At 42.1% G+C, this 21,878-nt stretch overlaps 2 protein-coding genes across 6 annotated transcripts; one reads left to right on the top strand and one right to left on the bottom strand.

Annotated features, from left to right (window-relative positions):
* The first annotated feature begins 991 nt into the window (after positions 1-991).
* Positions 992-12,785, top strand: fanci (FA complementation group I). Of its 3 annotated transcripts, XM_036003067.1 has the most exons (38): positions 992-1,141; positions 1,262-1,357; positions 1,478-1,550; positions 1,690-1,820; positions 2,452-2,605; positions 2,761-2,818; positions 3,014-3,055; positions 3,263-3,386; positions 3,490-3,575; positions 3,673-3,805; positions 3,904-3,984; positions 4,075-4,211; positions 4,332-4,512; positions 4,629-4,716; positions 4,837-4,967; positions 5,048-5,118; positions 5,283-5,397; positions 5,543-5,665; positions 6,295-6,363; positions 6,458-6,559; positions 6,648-6,842; positions 7,296-7,417; positions 7,518-7,679; positions 8,048-8,227; positions 8,340-8,506; positions 8,598-8,674; positions 8,989-9,105; positions 9,175-9,226; positions 9,308-9,435; positions 9,621-9,686; positions 9,784-9,880; positions 10,005-10,189; positions 10,706-10,762; positions 10,843-10,902; positions 11,034-11,108; positions 11,499-11,594; positions 11,770-11,871; positions 12,138-12,277. In XM_036003067.1, the coding sequence occupies exons 2-38, from the start codon at positions 1,265-1,267 to the stop codon at positions 12,198-12,200; spliced, it is 3,993 nt and encodes a 1,330-aa protein (XP_035858960.1). In that variant the 5' UTR covers positions 992-1,141; positions 1,262-1,264; the 3' UTR covers positions 12,201-12,277. The 3 variants fall into 3 exon arrangements, with proteins under 3 accessions (XP_035858960.1, XP_035858958.1, XP_035858959.1); XM_036003065.1 differs by having other exon boundaries at positions 992-1,357; positions 12,138-12,785; XM_036003066.1 differs by having other exon boundaries at positions 992-1,357; positions 3,907-3,984.
* polg (polymerase (DNA directed), gamma) lies at positions 11,482-21,822 on the bottom strand. 3 transcript variants are annotated; one of them, XM_031282775.2, is made up of 23 exons: positions 21,720-21,822; positions 20,509-21,106; positions 20,048-20,243; positions 19,683-19,850; positions 19,418-19,564; positions 19,193-19,272; positions 18,860-19,042; positions 18,622-18,764; positions 18,338-18,461; positions 17,839-18,063; positions 17,606-17,723; positions 17,097-17,180; positions 16,739-16,852; positions 16,481-16,641; positions 16,344-16,397; positions 16,128-16,245; positions 15,690-15,825; positions 15,266-15,512; positions 15,012-15,134; positions 14,696-14,864; positions 14,221-14,429; positions 13,958-14,118; positions 11,482-12,406 (listed from the first exon to the last, which is right to left on the bottom strand). In XM_031282775.2, the coding sequence occupies exons 2-23, from the start codon at positions 21,078-21,080 to the stop codon at positions 12,342-12,344; spliced, it is 3,597 nt and encodes a 1,198-aa protein (XP_031138635.1). In that variant the 5' UTR covers positions 21,081-21,106; positions 21,720-21,822; the 3' UTR covers positions 11,482-12,341. The 3 variants fall into 3 exon arrangements, with proteins under 3 accessions (XP_031138635.1, XP_035858961.1, XP_035858962.1); XM_036003068.1 differs by having other exon boundaries at positions 21,638-21,775; XM_036003069.1 differs by lacking the exon at positions 21,720-21,822 and having other exon boundaries at positions 20,568-20,654.
* Between the last annotated feature and the right edge of the window lie 56 nt (positions 21,823-21,878).

Below are 21,878 nucleotides of genomic sequence, written 5' to 3'. Positions count from 1 at the left end.
TGCCATGGAAACATTCTGAGTGTTCATTCAGCAGTTTAATACTTTTTTTATAAGCATGATATTATTAGCCACACATTATGAGTAACACATAAGCACCAGAAAGTAAGCAAAATAACCCTAACTAAATGTGAATCTAAACTATGCTTTCCATATAGTTCAGACGTCTGTAGATAGTGAAGGCGTGTGTTGCTCACGTTTGTAAGGCGACGTACTTAGTTTAGACGGCTTTAGTAGGCATAAATTTGATGGGAATTCTAACATACGCCGTCGCCACGTCGCCGCCGGAAAATGTTTCTAATATGGCTGGGCGTATCGATCTAAATATCGATAGTATCGATACCAAGATGAGTATTGGTATCGGATCGATACTGTCGTGATGAGATCGATAGTTTTGTTGCAGTTCCTCTCCCGAGTTCATGCGAGCACAGCGTCTCTCCAAGTCTGTGCGCAGTGTGCAAACAGCCCCTCTCTCTCTCTCTCTCTCTCTCTCTCTCTCTCTCTCTCTCTCTCTCTCTGCCCTCTCCCCCTCCCTGAACAGTTATATTCATATTTATACATTGTGGCTTTTGTTTACTTTTGCACAACTGACTATTTTTCACAGATATCTGTGTGTAATGGAAGGTAATGGTAGCTATATCTTATCTTAGGACATTCCCCTCTGAATTAATGACATATCTATAATTTACAAACATCACATTTATCACTTATTCCATTAAATAAAGAGTTGATTTTATCAGTATGTCCGAATCTTATCTTATCTTATCTTGAATAAACACTTACTCTCTTCTGCACTTCCCTTTGAAAGTCTTATTCATCTTTATTGATTTAATGTATGCTGTAATACTGTCTCCCTTTGATATCTTTGACTTCCTCTGCCACGAATCTCTCACTGCCGTTCTTATTAATAATCTGGCCTCACCTTTTCCAAAGCGAACTTTCATGACAGCGTTATTAAATACTGTAATTGTGGGATACTTGTAGCCGAACATGGCAACCACGAATCAAAACAGGAAGTGTGCGCTGGCGGGAAATTCGTAGGGTTACCAAAGAGGGCTTTGCCTTTTCACGGACTACTTAGCTAGCTAGTTGACTAAATTAAATTGTTGTCATATAGGCCTATCAAATATTGACAAGCAGAGGTAAACGTTTCATGTGTGCACTTCTTTTATCACATTTAACATTTAGCTACAGTAACAACAGTCTCGCTAAGGTTGACAACCAACGGGAATTTCTCTGCGTTTACCAGCCGCCTGTGTCTGCCTGCATGAAGGCTGCAATGGATAAAATCGTCCTACTGTCAGATGGAGACAGTACCGTGGAACTTCAGAAGTGCCTGTCGTCCTTTACAAATGACCAGGTAACGCCAAGTTACCCATCACAGTAGATCGCACGAGTCAAAAACAAACAAACTGGCACTGTCCCTAAATCCTGTCTGTTGGTTTATGAAAAATTTCCCCCTCTTTTATCTGCTCTAAAGCTAATCACTGGGATTACGAATTATGCACTAAAGGGTAAAAAGGTTGGCGCCATGATTAAAGGCATATTCAAAGGTAAGAAACGTTACACAGTGTCAACTGCTGTTAGTGATATTAAATAACGTAACACAGCTGTTAGGCTTACACTTGCATACTATAGTCAGACTCATTAAAACAAAGTTTATGTGACCTGCATTGTGTACTCTTTTTTTAGGCTCTACACCCAGTTCCACTGAAGGGTCAAACCGCAGACTTCTTGTTTATCAACACTGCATCCCTCTTTGTGAGTCAGGGGATCTTCAGACTGAGGTGGCAGCTGACATCATTGGACTGCTGATGCTGGAGGTAACAAATAAAAAAGCCTGATTATTATGATGCTTTTTCTGGAGTATCTATTTATACAAGACATCACTACAAGTGGCTTTTTATTAAAAACATTCCCTCTTCTGTCAAAGGGCAAAAACAAGTAATGACATGTAAAAAGTAAAATAAAGTCTTGTACTGTAACAAGCAGGGTTGTGGTCGTACTGGTCTTTAAAATGATTAGTCTTTGAATGAGAAATGAAATAACCTGTCAATGCTAATGACTGTTTGAGCTCTTTATACTGCCCAATGCTATTTAGGTATCAACATGGGTGGATACGTCATCAACATAATGCTAAAATATCTTAAATGTAGAACGTATTACACACCTACTGATCAAAACAACATTGTCTGGGAACATGCACACATTCCTGGGGCCTACTAGATTTCTCATCTTGTGTCAACCTCTTTTACTTTTTAATCCAAAATCCTTTTTTTTTTTTTACAGCATCATTTACTGAGTTGCTGTCCCATCAGTTTTATAATTTTTTTGCATTGTAGAAATGTCATTACATATTGTCACCCCTTGTCCCTTTCCTTTGTTCATATGTCTAGCATGGCACAGACAGACGTCTTTCTAATTCCCATTTTGCTTCTTAAATGTTATACACAGACTCATACACTCCCTGGACCATCTCTTGCAAAACTGGCATCTCTTTTTGTTGAAGCAATTAAGGTGGGAAAAATGGGCAGTGGCAAATCCCTGGAGCTATTTCCTACTGTGCTTACTGCCCTTTCAGCCTGTGAAGCCTTGTCTTATGGCAAAGGTGAGTGCAAATGACTTGCCCTGGTAAATTTGTCATTTTATGTTTTATCAAAAACGTCAGCATCTTAGTTAGTAGTGTAATCTACAAGGTGCAAATTTTAAAATACGAAGCATCTCTGTCTCTGGTGGTTGCTTGTTATTTTATCATAACTGCAGGTGAACTCAGTGGCGAGGAATACAAGAAACAGCTGATCAACAGCCTCTGCTCAAGCAGGTGAGGACATCAAACTACAGTATGTAGGTGATGTGCAATTTTACACTGAGTTTTTAAGGAGTCCATGACAGTATTTTACGCAAGCGCATAACGACAGCATGTTTGCTCCCCTCAGTGAGAGACGAAATATCTATGGATGGATCTTTAACTAACCGTAATAGGAGTCACAGGATGTTTGTATTTATTTTCATGCAGATGGGACCCGCGATGTGTCATCCACCTGACGACCATGTTCAGGTAACACCTTTGACTATCAGACCATCACATTCTCAGACCCCTTCAGTCTCCCACAGAATAATACGAGTTTATTGAAGTACCTGTTTTTGATTTAATAATGTTTAAAGCAATATAATAATGTTTTATCTGCTATAACTTGCTTCTTGTGCTGCCTCTCAGGGCATGTAACAGTAGTCAGTACTTTTTTGTGTCTGTTTCGGATTTTAGGGATGTGCCCTTGTCATTAGAGGAGCTGCAGTTTTTGGTAGAGAAAGTACTGAGGATGATAACCAAGTTGGATCTGCAGGAGATCCCACCACTGGTTTATCAACTGCTGCTTTTATCCGCAAAGGTGTGTGTGTGTGTGTGTGTGTGTGTGTGTGTGTGTGTGCAGCAACAGATAATCATCTCTCTGTCTCTAAATGATCTAAATGCCTGCCCTGCCTCTCTGTTAGGGTTGTAAGAAACAGGTACTAGATGGAATCATCAGTTATTTTAAAGAGCAAGACGTTCGCCAGGAAGAGGAGCAGAAACAGGGAGAGTGAGTGGCTCATACACTACTGTATTCACTCGAAATCATACTGCCTACTTTCCATTTACTGATTGTTGTTTTTTTTATTTCTCTGTTTCTTCCTCAGGAGCCTGGATCTAGAGGTTCAGTCCATTCCACAGGACCAGTTGAGGCACGTAGAGGGCACAGCTATCCTCCACATAGTCTTTGCTATACGACTCGATCATGACCTCGGGAGAGAGTTCCTCAAATCCTTTAAGGTTATGTATAACTCATGTGTTTGTTGTTGAAGTTATTTTTGAAAGTGTGATTACATGTGTTATGTAGAGTATGCCATGACTCTTGAATTGCAATTTAGCAGACATCCTATGGAGATCTGTGCCCTTTCAGTGTTGCCCTGTTGCTTTCTGTCGCACGCATCCAGCGTTATGAAGAGCAGGTAAGAAATCAATATTATTTTCCCTATATTTATTTAAGTTTTTATTTGATCTTTTCTGTTCACTTATTTTTTTACTCCTGGTTTGGTTAGGTGTTTGACCTTTTAAAAGGGGCCATCGTCAGGAGCTTCAAAGATGAGCAGCTGCAGCTGGCGTCAAAGTTCCTGCAGGACCTCCTGCATGGGCACTGCAGTGTGGCTCAGATGATACTGGACACAGTCAAAAACAGGTCAGAGCATCAGCTATCTGTGGTGGCAAAGATCCACTACTTTATCATCTCACATCTATCACAAACACAATATTTGTAGTTAATCCTCTTCAAATGAGTTCTACACCTCCGCCTGTGCAGCATGTTTGGTTGGGATCATGTGACCCAGGGGCTGGTGCAGCTGGGCTTCTTCCTTATGGATGCATTTGGACCCAAACCTGGACCATTTGGCAAGACCACAGAAGGGTCTGCTACCATAGCCCGGACCCCCACTCAGCAGGCATGTAAGCTGGGCGGACAGGTGCTCCTGCAGGGCTTTAAGGTAACAATTGTTTTTTATTTTATTTTATAGAATTATCAAAATGTAAATGACTGATAATTGACAACATCATTCTATTATACTGTCTCACTGGAAGATGTGTCTTTCTTCTACAACAGATGCACGAGCCTATCAGAGGCGAGATACTGGAGCAGGTCTTGAATCGATTGGTCACAAAGACAGCCTCACCTGTCAATCATTACTTAGGTAATGCAACCTTTAGATAAAAGTCCCAGCTGTCAGTTGTATACCAGTGTCTTAATCATTCTAGTTAGAGACTAGATGTAGTTTTTCTTCTATCTTTCTTTGTTGTTTCTTTATCATCAGACCTTTTCGCTGACATTGTGGTCTCTGCTCCCATGATCCTCCTGGAGTCGTCTTCCAAGGTGATGGAGACATTCGACCACCTGTCATACCTCCCCTTGGCCACTGTTCAGGGTCTACTCAAAGCAGTCCAGGTATACACACACACACACACACACACACACACACACGTACATTTTGATTGTTTAATCATTCTTCTCTGTTTAATCTCCAGCCCCTGCTCAAAGTCAGTATGTCTTTGAAGGATTCTTTGATTCTAGTTCTCCGCAAGGCCATGTTTTCCAGGTGCGTACTGCTTTGCTTTTAATCACATGAGGTTCATCAGTACAGTTTAATGAATCATGCTTTAGTAAACACATTTGACAGCTTAACAGTAATTAAAATGAGAGGCAGTGTAACATCTCAAATAAAGATCATTTCACTGTTCTCCCCCTATATGACTCTACCAGCCAACTGGACGGCAGGAAGTCTGCAGTGACTGGCTTCTTGTTGCTGCTGAAGAACTTTAAAGTGTTGGGCAGCTTGGCCTCGAGCCAGTGTAGCCAGGCAGTCTCCACTAGCCAGGTACAGTCCCAGTTGGACTACGTGTGGTCTTTCTGTAGATGGGTGTGCAACAAGGATGCTGAACAAACATCCACAGCTGTGACAACATGTGCAATTTTAAACATGGCCTGTCATGTAATATCTGTCTGCCTGAACCCCTGAATAGATCCAAGTGGACGTTCACTCTCGTTACAACTCTGCTGCCAATGAAGCGTTCTGTCTGGAAATCCTCAGCAGCCTGCGTCGCTGCCTCAGCCAGCAGGCTGATGTGCGCCTCATGCTCTATGAGGTTAGAGGTCTTGTTTTCATGCCACGTTTATTAGTTGCTTTTGATTTTGCTACATGTTACAATAACTAACCATGATTGATAGTCTTGATAAGCTCAACTTCTTTTACTCCACCTTAAGCATAATGCATACATCTTTCAGCTTCAGACAAAATCCTAAAAAAAATCCTTCAATATAGGGCTGGGCAATATATTGATATTATATCGATATCGTGATATGAGACTTGATATCGTCTTAGATTTTGGATATCGGAATATTGTGATTGTGATTGTGTCTTTTACTGGTTTTAAAGGCTGCATTACAGTAAAGTGATGTACTTTTCTGAACTTACCAGACTGTTCTAGCTGTTCTATTATTTGCCTTTTCCCCACTTAGAAATTATGTCCACATTACTGATGATTATTTATCTAAAATTTAAGCGTGAAGATATTTTGTTAAAGCACCAATTGTCAACCCTAGAATATCGCCGCAATATCGATATCGAGGTATTTGGACAAGAATATCGTGATATCTGATTTTCTCCCTACTTCAATATTTGTAATACGACACTTTTGTGATTAATCTGTACAGCAGATAACATTCAGGGTGTGACATGTTTTACACGGAGAAAGCAAATTCTTGCCTATTTCAGGGTTTCTACGATGTCCTCCGTCGCAACTCTCAACTCGCAAGCTCCATCATGCAGACACTGTTCTCACAGGTATGTGTGTGTATTAAGTGTATACTTTGTTTAGTACAATAGCCTGTTTGTCATGTGATCTATAACATGGAGTGTCATGTCTTTGTATCCTTAGCTGAAGCGGTACTACGAGCCTGAACAAGACCTCCTGCCCCCGGTGAAACTGGAACCGTGCATCACAGCACTCGGAGACCAAGTCTACCTCCAGGAGCCACTGGTACTCCCGACTGCATTGGAGCATTTTTGTGACTGTGTTTTTTTGCTGTGTTAATGTCTTACTATAAATAGTGTTTGTTCCATTTCAGGCCCATCTGGTGAGCTGTACTGTACATTGCCTGCTGTGGCTGCAGAACATGCGCCGAACGGCCAACCCCAAAGATGGCGACAGCGATGATGATGAGGAGGAGGAGGAAGAAGAGGGATACCAGTCTGAACTACAGACAATCCTAGAGAGCATGACAAGACGCATGATCAAGAGTGAACTGGAGGATTTTGAACTGGTATGCATTAAAGACAGGAGCATACGCTGTAAAAGAAAATATGTACACTGAACTACATTGTATAGTGTTGAAAGGTTCGGCTCAGTCTTTATCTCCTCCCCTTTCACTGTCAACAGTAGGAGTACGTTTTTCGTGATTGACATTTAATTGGTCTTACTAATCATGTGTCTCAGTGACCTGCACAAGTCTGTAAGATGGGAAGCACTAACCGTTAATAAAACGAGTAGTCTGGTCGAAGAAAAAATGGGAATCCTAAGATGTGCAAGCATAAAGCAAATAAGCATCTATAACTAAGAATAAATGAATTAAATAAATTGTATCCAATGTCCTCTATTGCCAGTGTTCCTCTTTCTTCGTTCCACTTTAGCTTCCACGCTTGTCCCGACACTTGCCAGTTATTTGTTGTGGCACTGGAAGCATCATCTTAAGCCTTGTACTGTGTGTGTTGATCAGGACAAGTCAGCTGAGTTCTCCATGGGATCTAGTGTTGGGGTGAAGAATAGTATCTATGCTGTGCTGGTGATGGGAGTGTATGAGATCCTTATGGAGTACAACTTCATCAAAGCCAACTACAGGTAACAACCACCTCTCTTTGTATGGTCAGGACGTTGTAGCTGAAATGTTGTTAAAGTGGTGCATTTTTCTTATTTGTGTGCTTGCCTATGTGTGTTGCAGTAAAAGCCACTTTGAGGAGCTCATGGAGCTGTTCAACCGCTACCACAAACTGTCGGAGATCCTGAAGGAGAAATCCGGAAAGGGTCGAGTGCCTTCACACAAGACCCCCCGCAGTTTACTCTCTTTGGGCTTCATATCCACTCTCCTCACTGTGCTCTTTAGGTAACTGCTTTCAGTGGCTATGTTCACATGGATTACTGTCACACCTACTGGCACTGTCTGAATACAAAGATCACATTTTATTAAATGAAATCATGAAAACAGCTTTTATAAATACTGTATTCATCAGGGAATGCACTCATTGTGCACTTTGTATAGCCTTGATCAAAAGGACAGTTACCAATACTAAGCAAACTTTAAGAGCTAAAAGTTAGAAATAGTAAAAAAAAATGTGCATTAAATCAAGAGTAGTATTGACAACTAAAAAACATTAAAACTATTTCTTTAAATAGTTAATTACCACTGGATTGTTTGCTGAAAATGTAAGTAGTCGCACAAATGTAACAAACAATGCATTTCTTTCTTTTTAGAGACAGTACTCAGAGCAGAGAGGAGGCTCTCTCAGTGCTTCGCTCAAGTGGAGAATTTTTGCGTTATGCAGTAACTGTGGCTGTACAGAAGATCCAGCAGCTGGAGGAAACTGGTAACACAGATGGCCCAGACGGACAGAACACAGACAGAACTTTCCGCTTCCTCTGTGACATGACAAGGTCGGAATCCCTTGGCTTCCCTAAATAATAGCATTAAGTTAGACCGTGTTCATGATTTTGTTGTCTACAACATTGTTTGACCGAGAGTTCTGTCTTTGCATTTTTTTTTCAGCGTGCTGATGTGGCGTTACACCAACATCCCCAGCGTCGTAGAAGACGCGGGGAGGAAAGAGAAGCGCTCCAGCCTGTCCCTGCTGTGTCTGGAAGGTCTGCTCAAGATCTTCACAACTTGTCAGCAGCGCTATCCAGACAAGATGGCCCAGCTCCTCTCCACCATGGGTTAGACACACACAGGAAAAAAACTGTAAAAGCAGTGAATTTTTACACCAAATAGTACGCAGCAAGTCATCACATTTTGTGTTTCTCGCAGACATCTCAGAAGAGGACGCCGAGCCAGACAATGGCAGCGCTACAGAGATGAACTTCTTTTACATCAGACAGTTTCAGGTGCATCCATACAGAATGGATTTGGTTATTCTCTACTTATTTTAAAGGTCAAAATTCAAACATTTATTTTCTGATGGAAAAGTGTAAGTCACATCTATCCATTGCTTCCATTTCAGAAATCTGGGTTAATATATTTCCGCGCTGATTTTTTTTTAATAGGATGTGTCTAAGATACAGAATATTTCATTAAAAAATGTTGCAGGAGCCATTTGATATGTGGGATACAAACCCACTTGACTTTTTCAGACAGCAGTGTTTTGAATGTAGCGAGTACTGTTCAACACTAAAATCACATTTTCTTTGTCCGTCACCAGAGGGCGCTGTTCACACAGTTAAGTGGAGGTGATGAAGAATTTAACGGCAAAGAGGCTCAGCTGCTGGTCAGCATCTTGAGTGTGCTCTCGCGCCAGCTAAAGCCCTCCTCCCAGCAGGTAGGTGTACTCTTAAGTGCACTTAATACAACAAACTCTGTAGCAGCTGTCCCACTAACACATCTACAGTTTGTGCAGATGATCACGTGGACTGTGAAAATCTGCAAGGAGACCAGTTTTGGTGAGTGACTGCGTACTTAATCTTTGCGTCCATGTTAGCTACAGTAAGGTGTGTTTTGAGATCTGTGTTTTTCTCTTTTAGAGGATTCTGCTTTCTCCAAGGGCCTGCTCTCTCTTCTCTTTAACCTGCATGTTCTTTATAAGAGTCCTGTAAGCCTGTTGCTGGAACTCTGCCAAGACATCCACAGCCAACTGGGAGACATTGATCAGGTACACACACAATTGCACTATACAGTGTTCAGAGCACAAGCAATTTGGCATTATACCTTTAAAAACAATTGCAGGGCAGTAGGTGGCATCTGTTGCTACAAGCCATTTATAGTGATTTAAGTACGTTGTTGTGTGTATTACATATCTCAATTTTTACATTCTTACTTTTCTTCCTGTATGGTCAGGATGTGGAGGTGGAAAAACAGTCTCACTTTGCCATTGTCAACATGAAGACTGCAACCACAGCAGCAGTGAGTGAAGCTTCTGATTTGCTTCAACATCAGTCTCAGAATCGGTTTGCGCAGTGTGCTCACCATCTTCATTTTCACTTTTAATATCTTGCCCCAGCTGCTGGTCCTGTCTCAGGTTGACAGAGTGCTCGATGAAGTGGACTGGCTGATTGCCAGAAAGAAAAGCCAGACAGCATCTGACAAATCGGGTTCTGGTAAGAAGCCTTTCACTGATGCTCAGTTGGATTAATGGGGAGAGTTGAGAGGATAAGGGAAGAGATGCATCTCTTTCAGGGAATGGTACTAAAACGTCTGTGATGTTGCGTCCCTGATGTTTAGGGGAGGCCACCCAGACGACAGGCCAGCAGGATCCAATAGAGAAAGCAGTGACGCTGCAGCTCGGGACTCTTTTGACAGCATTAAATGAGCTGGTCCAGACGGCCCTGCTGCCTGGCACCTGTACCATTACACTGCTGAGAGAACTGAGTCGCACATACACCATCCTCACCACACTGGTCAAATATGTGCGTATTTGTAAACCCTATGATCTCAGTATGAATGTAAGGTTTGTCTAGTTAAGTCAAAATCAACGACATTTCATTTCCGGGAGTGTTCCGGTGCCGCCGGAAATTCCGCCGGATGTCCCTCATTTTGGCCCAGTGTCCCTCACCTTCTGCTTTCTTTGTGTTGGCATTCTAAACTCCGCTCGATTTCTGAGGACTATGGTTAACTGCTCCTCAGATCTCTGCAGGGTAAAGACTATCTGTCCAATCTGAGTTTTCTGTTGCACGACTAAAACAACTTTTGAACATACACATGTTCCACCAAAACAAGTTCCTTCCCGAGGTTATTTTGCAGCGGCACCGTTGCTCCGTCTAAGTGATTGGTTTAAAGAAATGCCAATAAACCAGAGCACGTTTTCCTCCCATCCCGGAATGTTGTGTAGACTAGCCAGACCCTCCTCGGCAGCACTGTGAAGGAAGGTCTGGCAATGCAAGACCAGTCAAGTTTGACATTAATTAAATTTGTGTCGTTTTTAGTACATCCAGGTGTGTTCCAGCCAGCACGGTGCACTGCCAGCACGCTTTGAAAAGCTGGTGAGTCTGGGCTGTTGTTTCTCTGTTTTTGAATCTTCTAGTAATTCTGATGTCATGCTAACGGAGTGTTTTCTGTGCAGGTCAAACTGTCGGGCTCCCACCTAACACCACAGTGCTACTCTTTCATCACATACGCACAGGTACATCTCAGTCCAGTTCTGTAGAGTCCCTGCTAAAGCTCCAGGTGTTCAGACAAATGATAATCTCTCATTATGGCATTATTATTCATTATATAAGTCATGAGGGAACGTTGATCTTTTTTCTCTACTAGAGTGGAGAATTTAGTGGTGGAGGTGCAGATGACAAGAAGAAAAAGAAAAGGAATGAAGTGAACACTGCTGCCTCTGTAAGGACATTTATCTCCTATAACTATGTAATTGTTATGACTAATGTGATTGAGTAGAACAATGCATTTACTTTTGTTTATCTTTATTATATAAAAAAAAAAAAGTATAGATACACTGTACAACTAAAAACGTTTGAGCCTCAAACAAATCGGATTTTGAATCTATTCAGAACTTGCTAATCTAGATCCTCTCTCTCTCTCTCTCTCTCTCTCTCTCTCTCTCTCTCTCTCTCTCTCTCTCTCTCTCTCTCTCTCTCTCTCTCTCTCTCTCTCTCTCTCTCTCTCTCTCTCTCTCTCTCTCTCTCTCTCTCTCTCTCTCTCTCTCTCTCTCTCTCTCTCTCTCTCTCTCTCTCTCTCTCTCTCTCTCTCTCTCTCTCTCTCTCTCTGCAGGCAAAACTCCTGCGTGAGACAAAAGCCATCCCTAATGTGGTCTTCGGTATTGAGCAGTATGAGAAATACCTCATCACACTCTCAAAGAAGTCAAAGGTATGTGTGAATGTGATTGGTTGAAGTAGTTGACAAAAATATGATTGTCAAAATACATAAAGAGACTTGCAAAACAGACCACAGAGCAAAATACAGAAAGCTCCCTGTTAGTGCTGTGTTATCAGTTAGGCTACTCATACTGAGCGTTGTCACCAACACCTGTATGTTTGTCCAGGTAAATCTGATGCAGTACATGAAGCTGAGCACCTCAAGAGATTTCCGCATCAACGCTGCTTCTCTGGACGCAGCCATGCAGGAACAGGACGACAGTCAGGAGGTAAGTGCAATCTCATACTGGAATTAGCAGCTCCAAAGGTCCACAGTGCAATTGATTTTGCTTCTCCTCCTTCACTTGATTACATTAGTCAAGAAAGAAGAGTTGTTTAACTATGCAGATTGAGCTAATTGTTCAAATATATTTCCCTTGTGATGTTTTAAATGCATCCGTTCTGCATTGAAGTGCTCTGAACATGTAAGTACTCTGAACACACTAGTCCTCTGATGGCTGAGATCTCACTGTGTTTCTTCTTCCATTCCTTTCAGACCACAGAGTCACAGGATGCAGAGGAGACACACGAACCCAAACAGAAGAAGAGAAAACAGTGAGCTAAGCCTCTGTTCCTTTGTTTGATACACACTTCTCCAGATTCTTCACTGATCTTGAACTTGGCCAGCTGCTGAACAGCCTCCTGGCAGCTGTGTGTTTGAGCTGCTGTTCTGAATAACAGTCGCTTGGCCCACAAAGTGCTATCTTCCTTTGTTCAGACAGCCTTTGGTGATGTCAATGATTTGGTATATGTCCAAGGCCTCACCTGTGGAAAGTTTGCACACATTGTTTAACACTCTGGTTGTGTTTAAAAGAAACATTTATTTTGTATATGACATGTATTTTGAAACACGGTAAATGTCAATTGTATCTGTTCTTTTTGACCAGTGTCAAAACTGTAATTTTTATTTTACATTGAAGATTTTTAAGGATTAGCAATCCGATCTAGATCATCCGTTTTAGAGAGAGTACAGCTGTAACTACATATGGTAGTACTTAAGATGGCACTACTTTATCAGTCCTTGGCTACACAAAGGGAAAAGGTGGCTCTATGGTTTCCAATACACGTAAATGCATCCTGAAGAGATTTTCAGTCTAGCTTTATATCAAGTGCTGTTGTTTTAAAATAAATATTTTCTCTCTTATTGTTTATTAACACTTTCTTATATTGTGACTCACATTGAATTTTACAAAGCCTTTGTAATTCATTCCCTTACATTAATAACTACATTGTACATTTTTTTTTTTTTAAAGATTATTTTTTTGGGGCTTTTTCCTTTATTCGAAAGTGGATAGATATGAAAGGGGAAGAGAGATGGGGGATGACATGCAGCAATGGGCAGCAGGTTGGATTTGAACACTGCACCGCTGCAGGACTCAGACAACATTGGGCGAACGCTCTTACTGGGTGAGCTAGAGGCCGCCCCACATTGTACATTATTTAAGTAGTCCTTTTTACTCTTTTCTGGCCAGGTCACGCAAGGCTGTGTAATGCAGTTTAAACTGGAAGGTCACTGTAAAATGGCATCTTGGCTTTGATATAGTTGTACAGTTAGATTTTTTGACTGACATGTGGATGTACTTGTAGTTTTTCAGCAATATTTTATGTATTTATTCATGTTTGAACCTACATTGTGTAATTTTTTGAGTTGATTCTTAGCAAAAACCCCTTTGTTCTTTCACAAATATGTGCTCATTCATGTGTAATTACTTCCACCAACTAATCAAAGTATTTTCGTAAGCGTAGAATCTGCCATTTAGAATCATTCAGAATACATACTAGCAAGTCGCTCGAATGACAGCAGCCATATGGCGCCTTCATCTTTAAAATACGTTAGCCAAAGAGGGACTGCTTTTCGCGCTTTTAAACTCTGGCACCATGACGAATGCCAGGAGGAGATTACTCGACAGGGAAGAGAAAAAGAGAATTAAAACGACAATGCGACATGCAAAACAACAAGACCAATTGGAGTGACTAGAACAGCTGCGTGTAAACAATGGAGATACTAAGAGCTAATTTCGGGTTCGGCCACCGTAGGAGTTGAAATGCGCTCGGAATGGGAAGGGCTAGAAAGTAATATTCAGTTGGTTGTCATATACAATCTCACCACTAGATGGGAGAAATTCTTACACAATGTAGCTTTAAGGTACCCTCAAAGTAACAACTTTTAATATACACTAAATTATTTATTTCATACCTGCAGGGCTTTGATCCTTTTACCCTTCTGCTTTTTTTCTATGCAAATTGTTTATATCACACATTTGTACAATACATATATACTCACACTACAGAAAAAATGATGGTGTGCGAACTCACCAGGTGGTAGGCCGCATCTTCTTTCCAGACCTGTGGGGTTGGAGGGGGTCACACAGTCCATGGTGACCTCCTTCCTCAGACACTGGTCAATGTCAACTGCACTGAAGAAAGCTACAGACTGGGGAAGGTCCTGCATGCCTAACGCGTGGGCAAACACACTCCTGCAGGAGACAAGCACGCACTCAGAGAAGCTGTCAAGTTTATTGTCTATTCTATAGTGGACGTTCTGACAGGGAAGAATAAATACTAAGCTGCGAGCAGACCTTGTTAGCAAGTTTGTAATCTGAAGTGCCAGCGCCGCTCGGTAACGGTCTTCGCTGCGAACAAGGTACCGCACCTCATCGTGGATGCTGATGCAGAAACGACCGTCGATGTCGTGCTCCTCAAAGAGCCACTTCATGGCCACCAGCATCAGATGTAGGTAGTCCACTGCAGAGCTCTGGACCACCCAGTTCACTCTGCTTGTGATGAACTGACAAAAGAAATATGGCACCATCTTACTATAAAGACAAAGTGGAGATTCTGTGGTTCAGAGACCATTAGCAGTAACATTGGACCTCATCCAGTTTGGGCTCTATATAACGTATATTTAATTCATTATTTAGGAAAAAGCCTCCATTTCTATGCTAATATTTTCTTCTTTAAAACAGTTTTGGCTGCTCATGCTAATTGAATGCCACCTTTTTGATTAGATTAATGTTAAGAGTTGGTCTGTCCCACTGATCAGCACTGCCTCACCTCATCCTTAACTGCCTTGGGCTCCAGCGCTCTGCTAATCCTGCAGCCTAGAACAGGAGTGGCTGGCTGAGCGGAATGAGCAATACTCTCCAGCTTGTTGAACATGTCCGACTCTGTACCTCCAGCCCACAGGCGTTTCTCGACCAAATCCCACCTCTTCCGCCGAGAGCTGAGCCGTTTGAGGAACAGAGAAAGACAGAGCATGAGGGAACAGAGCAACGTGGAAGAACCTGTTGTAAGTGTCAAAAACGTATTCTGACAAGGATCCTGACAATTGTCTGTGGATGTTTGTGTGATGTTTTACTGGCTCCCTCACCACTGTGACACCAGTCTAGTGATCCTCCGCAACTCCTGCAGGGTGACGCTTCCATTTTCTTCCTTCTCCACCTCTATACCCAGTTCATTGACCAGCCACTCACCTTCCTCTGACAATTGGTACCTGGCGAAACATAGAAACACAAACGTGTAGCACTAGAGCTCAACTTAATCGCCTTTGCACGAACAACTGAGCCGAACCAACTAAAAATACAATCTTTATCTGAACACAACTACTGAACTCGTTGAGCTTACCTGCGTATGCCCTTTGTTAAGGCGTACATCTGCTTGGCCTTACTGGCAGCTGCTGTCTGACCGAGGCGGTGGTTGAACTGCATTAGCAGCCTCTCAGCAAAGGGTTGTCCTGCACCATAAATGCGTCCATAGTTGAACACCTTGGCATGCTCTCGGCTGATGCCCACAGAATCGGCAGTGCGGCTGTGCAGGTCAGTGCCCTGACTCTTCTTTCCCTGAAGGGTCATCCAGCCAAACGCTGTGCAACCTGAACCCAGCAGAGACTCAAGATGAACACAGAGAACGTCAGATGCTGTTTGTTGAAACTATAATAGATTTTTTTTTTTAAAACTAAAAAAAAGTGTATTGTCCTGTCCAACTTTAATAATATGGTGTTTAGTTTTAAGTGAGAACTATATAGGATTTCAAAAGGGACAAATCTCACCGTGAATGCCAGCAAAGTGAGCCTCTCCGAGCACAGCAGCAATCCACAACTCCTGAGAGTCTACATCTGCTCCCACCAGGTGATATCCAGGTGGTACCTGCACCATGGCCTTCAGCTCACTGCCTACCCGATCCCGCTGTGGACACAAAGAAAACAGGGTTACACTTTACTTAAAAGGTATCTACATAAGAGTGACGTGACACTGTCATGAACGTGTCATAAACAAATCATAAACGTTTATGACATAACGCTTCTGTCATTGTCATTCGGTTTTTGTCATGACAAGTTAGGGTTAGGGTTCATGTGTCATGACAGTGTCATGTCACTCTTATGTAGATACCTTCCAAGTAAAGTGTTACCGAAAACAGTCCATGTACAGTCAATAATCTCAGACGTGCAACGTTTGTTTTTTTTTCCTTTGTCGGCACTGCTTCTTACCCGTGCATTACTGGCAGTCAGCCACGTGGGCTCCACAGCCCTACGCGTGACTGTTCCAGCGGTGATAACCTGAGGTAATATGGCACCATACTGGCCCTCTTCATCAAACTCTTTGTGTCTTTGGGAGACAGAAAGGTTGTTATAAACAGCAATGCTTTTTCCCTACTATATGGCTGATGAATAAACACAGGATAGCTATTGATATACCAGACGCACCTGCTGACAATACGAGGAAGCTCTCCCTTCCGCAGCCACAGCACCATCTGAGAGCTATAAAGACACAGTCAAATCATGTATTTGCCATCATTTTGACAAAAATATCAATAACAGTATGGTGGAAACTGACATGGTACCTTATACGTTTGTGGGCATTCCTCCAGAAGGAAATCATTTTGTTGATCTCCAGGGCTCGTGTAGCGTTGGTTCCACCATGTCCTGCCCTGAGAGTACCATCCTCCATCTTGGACAGGAAGTCCTTTGAAAAAGGACTGCCAACATTGTTGTGATTACCATCCTGAAACACACGTGAGACGATGAAAGTAAGTCAATGAAGTGACAATGTGCCAATGCTAGTTATTCGGGACACTCGAAGGTAAACAGTGAAACTTCACCTTATGAGGTAATTTGAAAAACCAGCACCCTGGGACATCTACGTCATTGTGGGGGCCATTTCCATGGTGATAATGGCAGTGACTCTTCTCTGGGACATTATGTGGATCTTGAGACTGTTGTTGATACAGAATGTAACAAATCACAATAAGTCACTTTCAATTTTAGCACAGTGAAATAAATAACCATGTGAATAAAAAACCACAAAACACTGCATGTTAGAACAGATAGTACCATTCCATATTAACAAAGCTGTAAAAGGAACTGAAATATAGACAATTAAACGGCACAATACAGTTTTGAAAGGTGTTCATGATACAAAGTCATGAAGCACCTGTTAATGACATTTAACTCACTCACCGGGTTGTTCTTCCTCTCCCCATTTTTCGTCATTCTAACTCCATTTTCCTCTGTCAGACTCTCCAGGGAACCTAACTCCTCCACCTTGAGGCGAAGTTAAGAAACACACACCTATGTCATCACATTGTATTATTCCAGAGCCCCTGGGTCTGATCATTGTTTCCAAGTAGCACTGATGAAACACCAACACCAGGTCAAAGAATTCAAGGAGGATTCAACACTTGAGCTCTTTATTTATTTATTTTTTAACCATAAACCTGTTTGGCGAATCTGCATCATGGAAAGTCATGCTGCATTAGCTACTCGCTTTTCCTGTTGGTCTATAACAATATTCGTACAGACAATCACCTTCGTCACTTAACTGTTCTATGGTTATGATGGACAATTTAAATCTCTTTTACATCTCTTTTGTATAATTTCTAAACAGCGGAATTATGGATATTTATGAAAAAGAGAACTTCTTGTGAACACAACAAGAAAGAGGTAAATTACAGGACGGGCGTTTGCACCTTTGCCCACACTGTGCTGTCTGTCCACATGAGGTCATCTGAAGGGTTGCAGTCCAGATATTCAGGCCGCACTTTACTGTTCTGCTCACAATACTCTCTGTATACACTCTCAATAGCTCTGTGGGACAAAACAAATGCTTAAATAAACACCCACACATGCTATGCTGTGAAAATGAAAGACTTAATAATGACTAGTTCATGTCTTGATCGCATAACCACAGTGTATTAAGTACCTGTGTGGGCACACAGTCCCTGTACTTTCCTCCTCAGAAACCAGGTTATCCCTACGTCCTGGTACCAGGTAACCCCACCCGTGTTTCTCGGTGTAATGCAGGGGGAAACCATCCCACGTCAGGCCCATCAGCTTAGGAGTCACTCTCATCTGTAGACTGATGAGGTTGGCTCCAGGTGACCAGCTGTCCTCCTCAGACATCTTCTCACACAGCTTACGATACCACCTGCAGGACACAGTAAGGGGAGAGAAGGACTCTTTATTCATTTTTTTCCAACATGTAGAAGACAAAAACAATACAAAATTAACAATATGTCAACATTAGCTAAAAATCAACAAGTGATAAGTGAATGAGAACAGAAAAACAAAAAACTGACAAGACATTACTTAAATTAAAAATATTCAAATAATGTAGTACTTGTACCATAAAGGACTGACTTGTCATGTCAGTGGAAACTGAAAGATAAAATGGCTCTGTGGTGTTTGGGGAGTGATCTTACCCTGGATGTCCAGGCAGATGTTGCCTTCTCTTAGGAAGTCGATTCACCGTTTCCTTCAGCTTCTCCACAGCCAGCCTGCCGGGGCAAGGGCCTGCCATCTGCTCCTCAGAGGGTGGACCTGGGTCTAATATCGCAACCATTCAACTGAATCATCTCATCTGTTATTTCTTTGCCTTTTTGCATTGTTGTTATAATATTTGAACTAAAAACAGCCATCTTAAAAACAAAGAGAGATATAACATTGCCTTTGTAAATGTGGCCCAGATGTAGATCTGGGCTTATACCTTCTTCCCAGTCTGGAAGAGGAGTAGCAGCTTGTGTTTCAGCTGCTTTTTTGGAGTGTTTCTTCTTGCTGCCTGCTACTTTCTTCAGCTTGAACTCCTGCACATCCCACTCAAGATCCCAAAGCCAGGGGTCTTCTTTGTACCTTCAATAAATAAAAACATATATACAATGTGGATGTTTTTATATAAAGCACTTTAAAGCACCTATTTCTTGGAGTTATTGAAGTACAATTCTCACCGGTCATCCTGCAGCAGCTGGCAGGCATCGTCTGTTAGAGTCATCAGAGACTTCTTCATCTCTTTTTGAAGCTCTTCGTAAATGTCCTGAGAATCTTCCAGGTAACGCCCCCAGTTTTGATTGACAGGAAGGTAGCTCACACCCATCTCCAGCATTCCTGCAAACGTCACTGGATGAGGACACCTTATAAAGGAAAAAAGAGAAGGCAGTATTATGCAGCATTGTGGTCAACTTGCCTGCAGACAACTTTCATATATATATATATATATATATATATATATATATATATATATATGAAAGTTAATAGAAAATATTTGGTTGGGTTTTTCTGACCTCTCCATGAAGAGGGGAAGCTGTTCTGTGAAGACTTGATGTGTGGCCTCTACATCCATGGCGCAATACTGCATTAACTCCTGTAGAGGTCAGCAAAGCCAAATGTATTTGTCTGTACGTCATGATGAGTGCAAGTCATTAGAGGACTTGAATGTAACGTAATATGAATACATTTGGCCTTTGATTACAGACATTCGGACACAGGATTTGGCATGAACATCTGACCTGGAAGTTGTTCCTGACATCCATGATGCTGCCTTTCACAAATGTCTCTCTGGCCTCCTTCTGCAGTGGCGGCCCTCCCACATACAGAGCATGGACATCAGCCAGGTTATTAATGCTGCTAATATTAACCCAGTCCCAGGAGCCAATCTAAACACAAAAACATCATGTCACATTGAGTTCTGCTGATGATAAAAGTGACTAACCTAACCAAAAGAATAATGCATGCTGTAGCTGAAATATGGTGAATAAAAAAAAGGACACAAACCGTTGGACCCTCCGTTTTCTGTCCAGCTTTTTTAATGTGTTCCTTGACCTCCTGAAGACCCCTCCTTTTACCCAGCTTATTGGCCATCCACAGTGTGCGCTGGAACCCAGTCAGCCCAGAGATGGCCATGTGAAGGCTCATGGTGTCCATGAAGCGTACCTTAGAACCCTTTAGGGGAAAAAACACATTTTTCTCTGGGGTGTACTATACATAAACTGTAATGTCATACACAGGCAGGTACATGCTACTTGGCATATTTAATAATTTGACTCATACAACGAGGATCAATAAATCATAAAATAAAGATGCAAACAAACTTTTCCTAAAGAGCCAAATTAGACACACACCACCCTCCTAATACTAACCTTTAGTAAGTATTGCTCCTTCATGTAAGATCGGTCAAAACTGACATTATGGCCTACTATGAGCCTCTCCTTCCACTGTCCCCCAGGTGGGCGGGCAGAGTTGATAGGGGTCTCCAAGGGGATGAGGTCAGCTAGGGTCAACTGGTTTGACCAGGAGTACCGCTCTTCAATCAGACGCTTACTGCACCAGGAGTACCTGGCAAGTGAAAAATATACACATATTTTGGGAAAATAAAAATCTAACTGTTGCCCATTTTACGAATACAAACTTGTACGTTTTTAGGAGTTTTGGTAGCATTAGTGGGACAATGGAAACCCATCCTCTGACTATTAAACAAAACAACTCAACCCATAGAGCCACACCACAATAAAGCAAATCAATCTTTCCAATAAACAGTTTACTGCCATTAGGTGCATTTCTCCTCTTTACACAATCTTAACAATTGTTGCTTGTTCCTCACCAGTTAGTGGGAGACACAGCAACAGCCAGTGTGGGACACTGTCCCTCTGTTATGCACACCTCCACATCAAACACCAGTGCCGACTCCTCTGGAAAATCAACCTTCTGACTCTCCCCATTGGGCCCGTAGCGTGTCCATCCAACCTCCCAGCTCCATTCCTGTGGCATGGGAGGGAGCTCAGCCAGCTGCAGCTTGGTGGCAGCCTCAAGGTAGGGAAGACTCTGCTTCTGGGCCAAGATACGAAAGTGTTCATCAATATTTTTGCCATACATTTGGGGAAGCTTCAGCTCCACTTCAGGCAACAGTGAAGTTTCCTTCCCCCACAGCTGATGTTTCTGCAGGTGCCTAATGCTGCGCTCCACATCATGCTCTTTGTACTCTGGTTCCAGCACCCCAAAGATCTGGTCGTGGAGGTTCCTTGACAGCATCTGAATGTTAAGGGGGTTCAGGCGGGTCTCTGTGGAGACCTCGCCCTGAAGAGAGTGAGGCTTGGTGGAGTAGAGGGAGCGTAAACACCTCCATTGTAGAGAGATGAGAGTCCTCTGTGAAGGACAGCGCAACACATGCAGCATCACCTCATGAGGACTTCACACTAGAGCTGAAAGACACAACCAATTGAGACAATCAATTTTCTGACATGATACAGTTTAGCCCGTTTGTCTCTCATGCAATGTAATGAGAGGCACAGACTGGGACTAGAAATAAAGCTGCATCTAGGTACTAGACAAATTCTAGATACAGATAATGATGTTTGATTTTATCTTAAAATGTGTGATAGTGTAATATTGTTTAATGGCTGAAAATGTATTGGTCAAAGAACACAACATATTTCACTCAGATAAGGTTAACTTACTCAAAAAGTTATTATCACCCAACTTTAACAATAATTTGACATAACGTTAAGAGACAGTAATTAAATAAAGTGCTGGACTAAACGTTAGTTATCGTAACTTAGCATAGTACAGTAACGTTAAGTTCCACACGCAGAACAGTCATCTTATTTGGTTAAAAATAATATAAGCTAACGTTACCACCAACCTGCTAACATATGTTTAATAACTACCTATATAGCTGTCTAAACCTGCGCTTGTTCAATAGACTGTCGCTAAAAGCAAAAAAGACACCTCACCCGATCTGTATTGTGAGGTATAACGTTAAAGTAATTAACCAAAATATACGTTAAATCACTCCACAACAAATGAGGTTGTTACAGCAACTTAGCATGTCAACCCACGCCGGGGTTGTAAGACCAAAGCCAGAAGACGAGGCGCTAGCGACCCCAATCGGTCCGGATGACTGCATCGGTTTCTACCAATACAAACAAATGATTCGATAAATATCATAGCGCCCACGCAGTTTTTGTTCGGGTT

Source organism: Sander lucioperca, chromosome 7 (genome assembly GCF_008315115.2).
Source record: "Sander lucioperca isolate FBNREF2018 chromosome 7, SLUC_FBN_1.2, whole genome shotgun sequence".
NCBI classification, from domain to species: domain Eukaryota; kingdom Metazoa; phylum Chordata; class Actinopteri; order Perciformes; family Percidae; genus Sander; species Sander lucioperca.
This window is presented reverse-complemented; position numbering and strand designations above follow the sequence as displayed.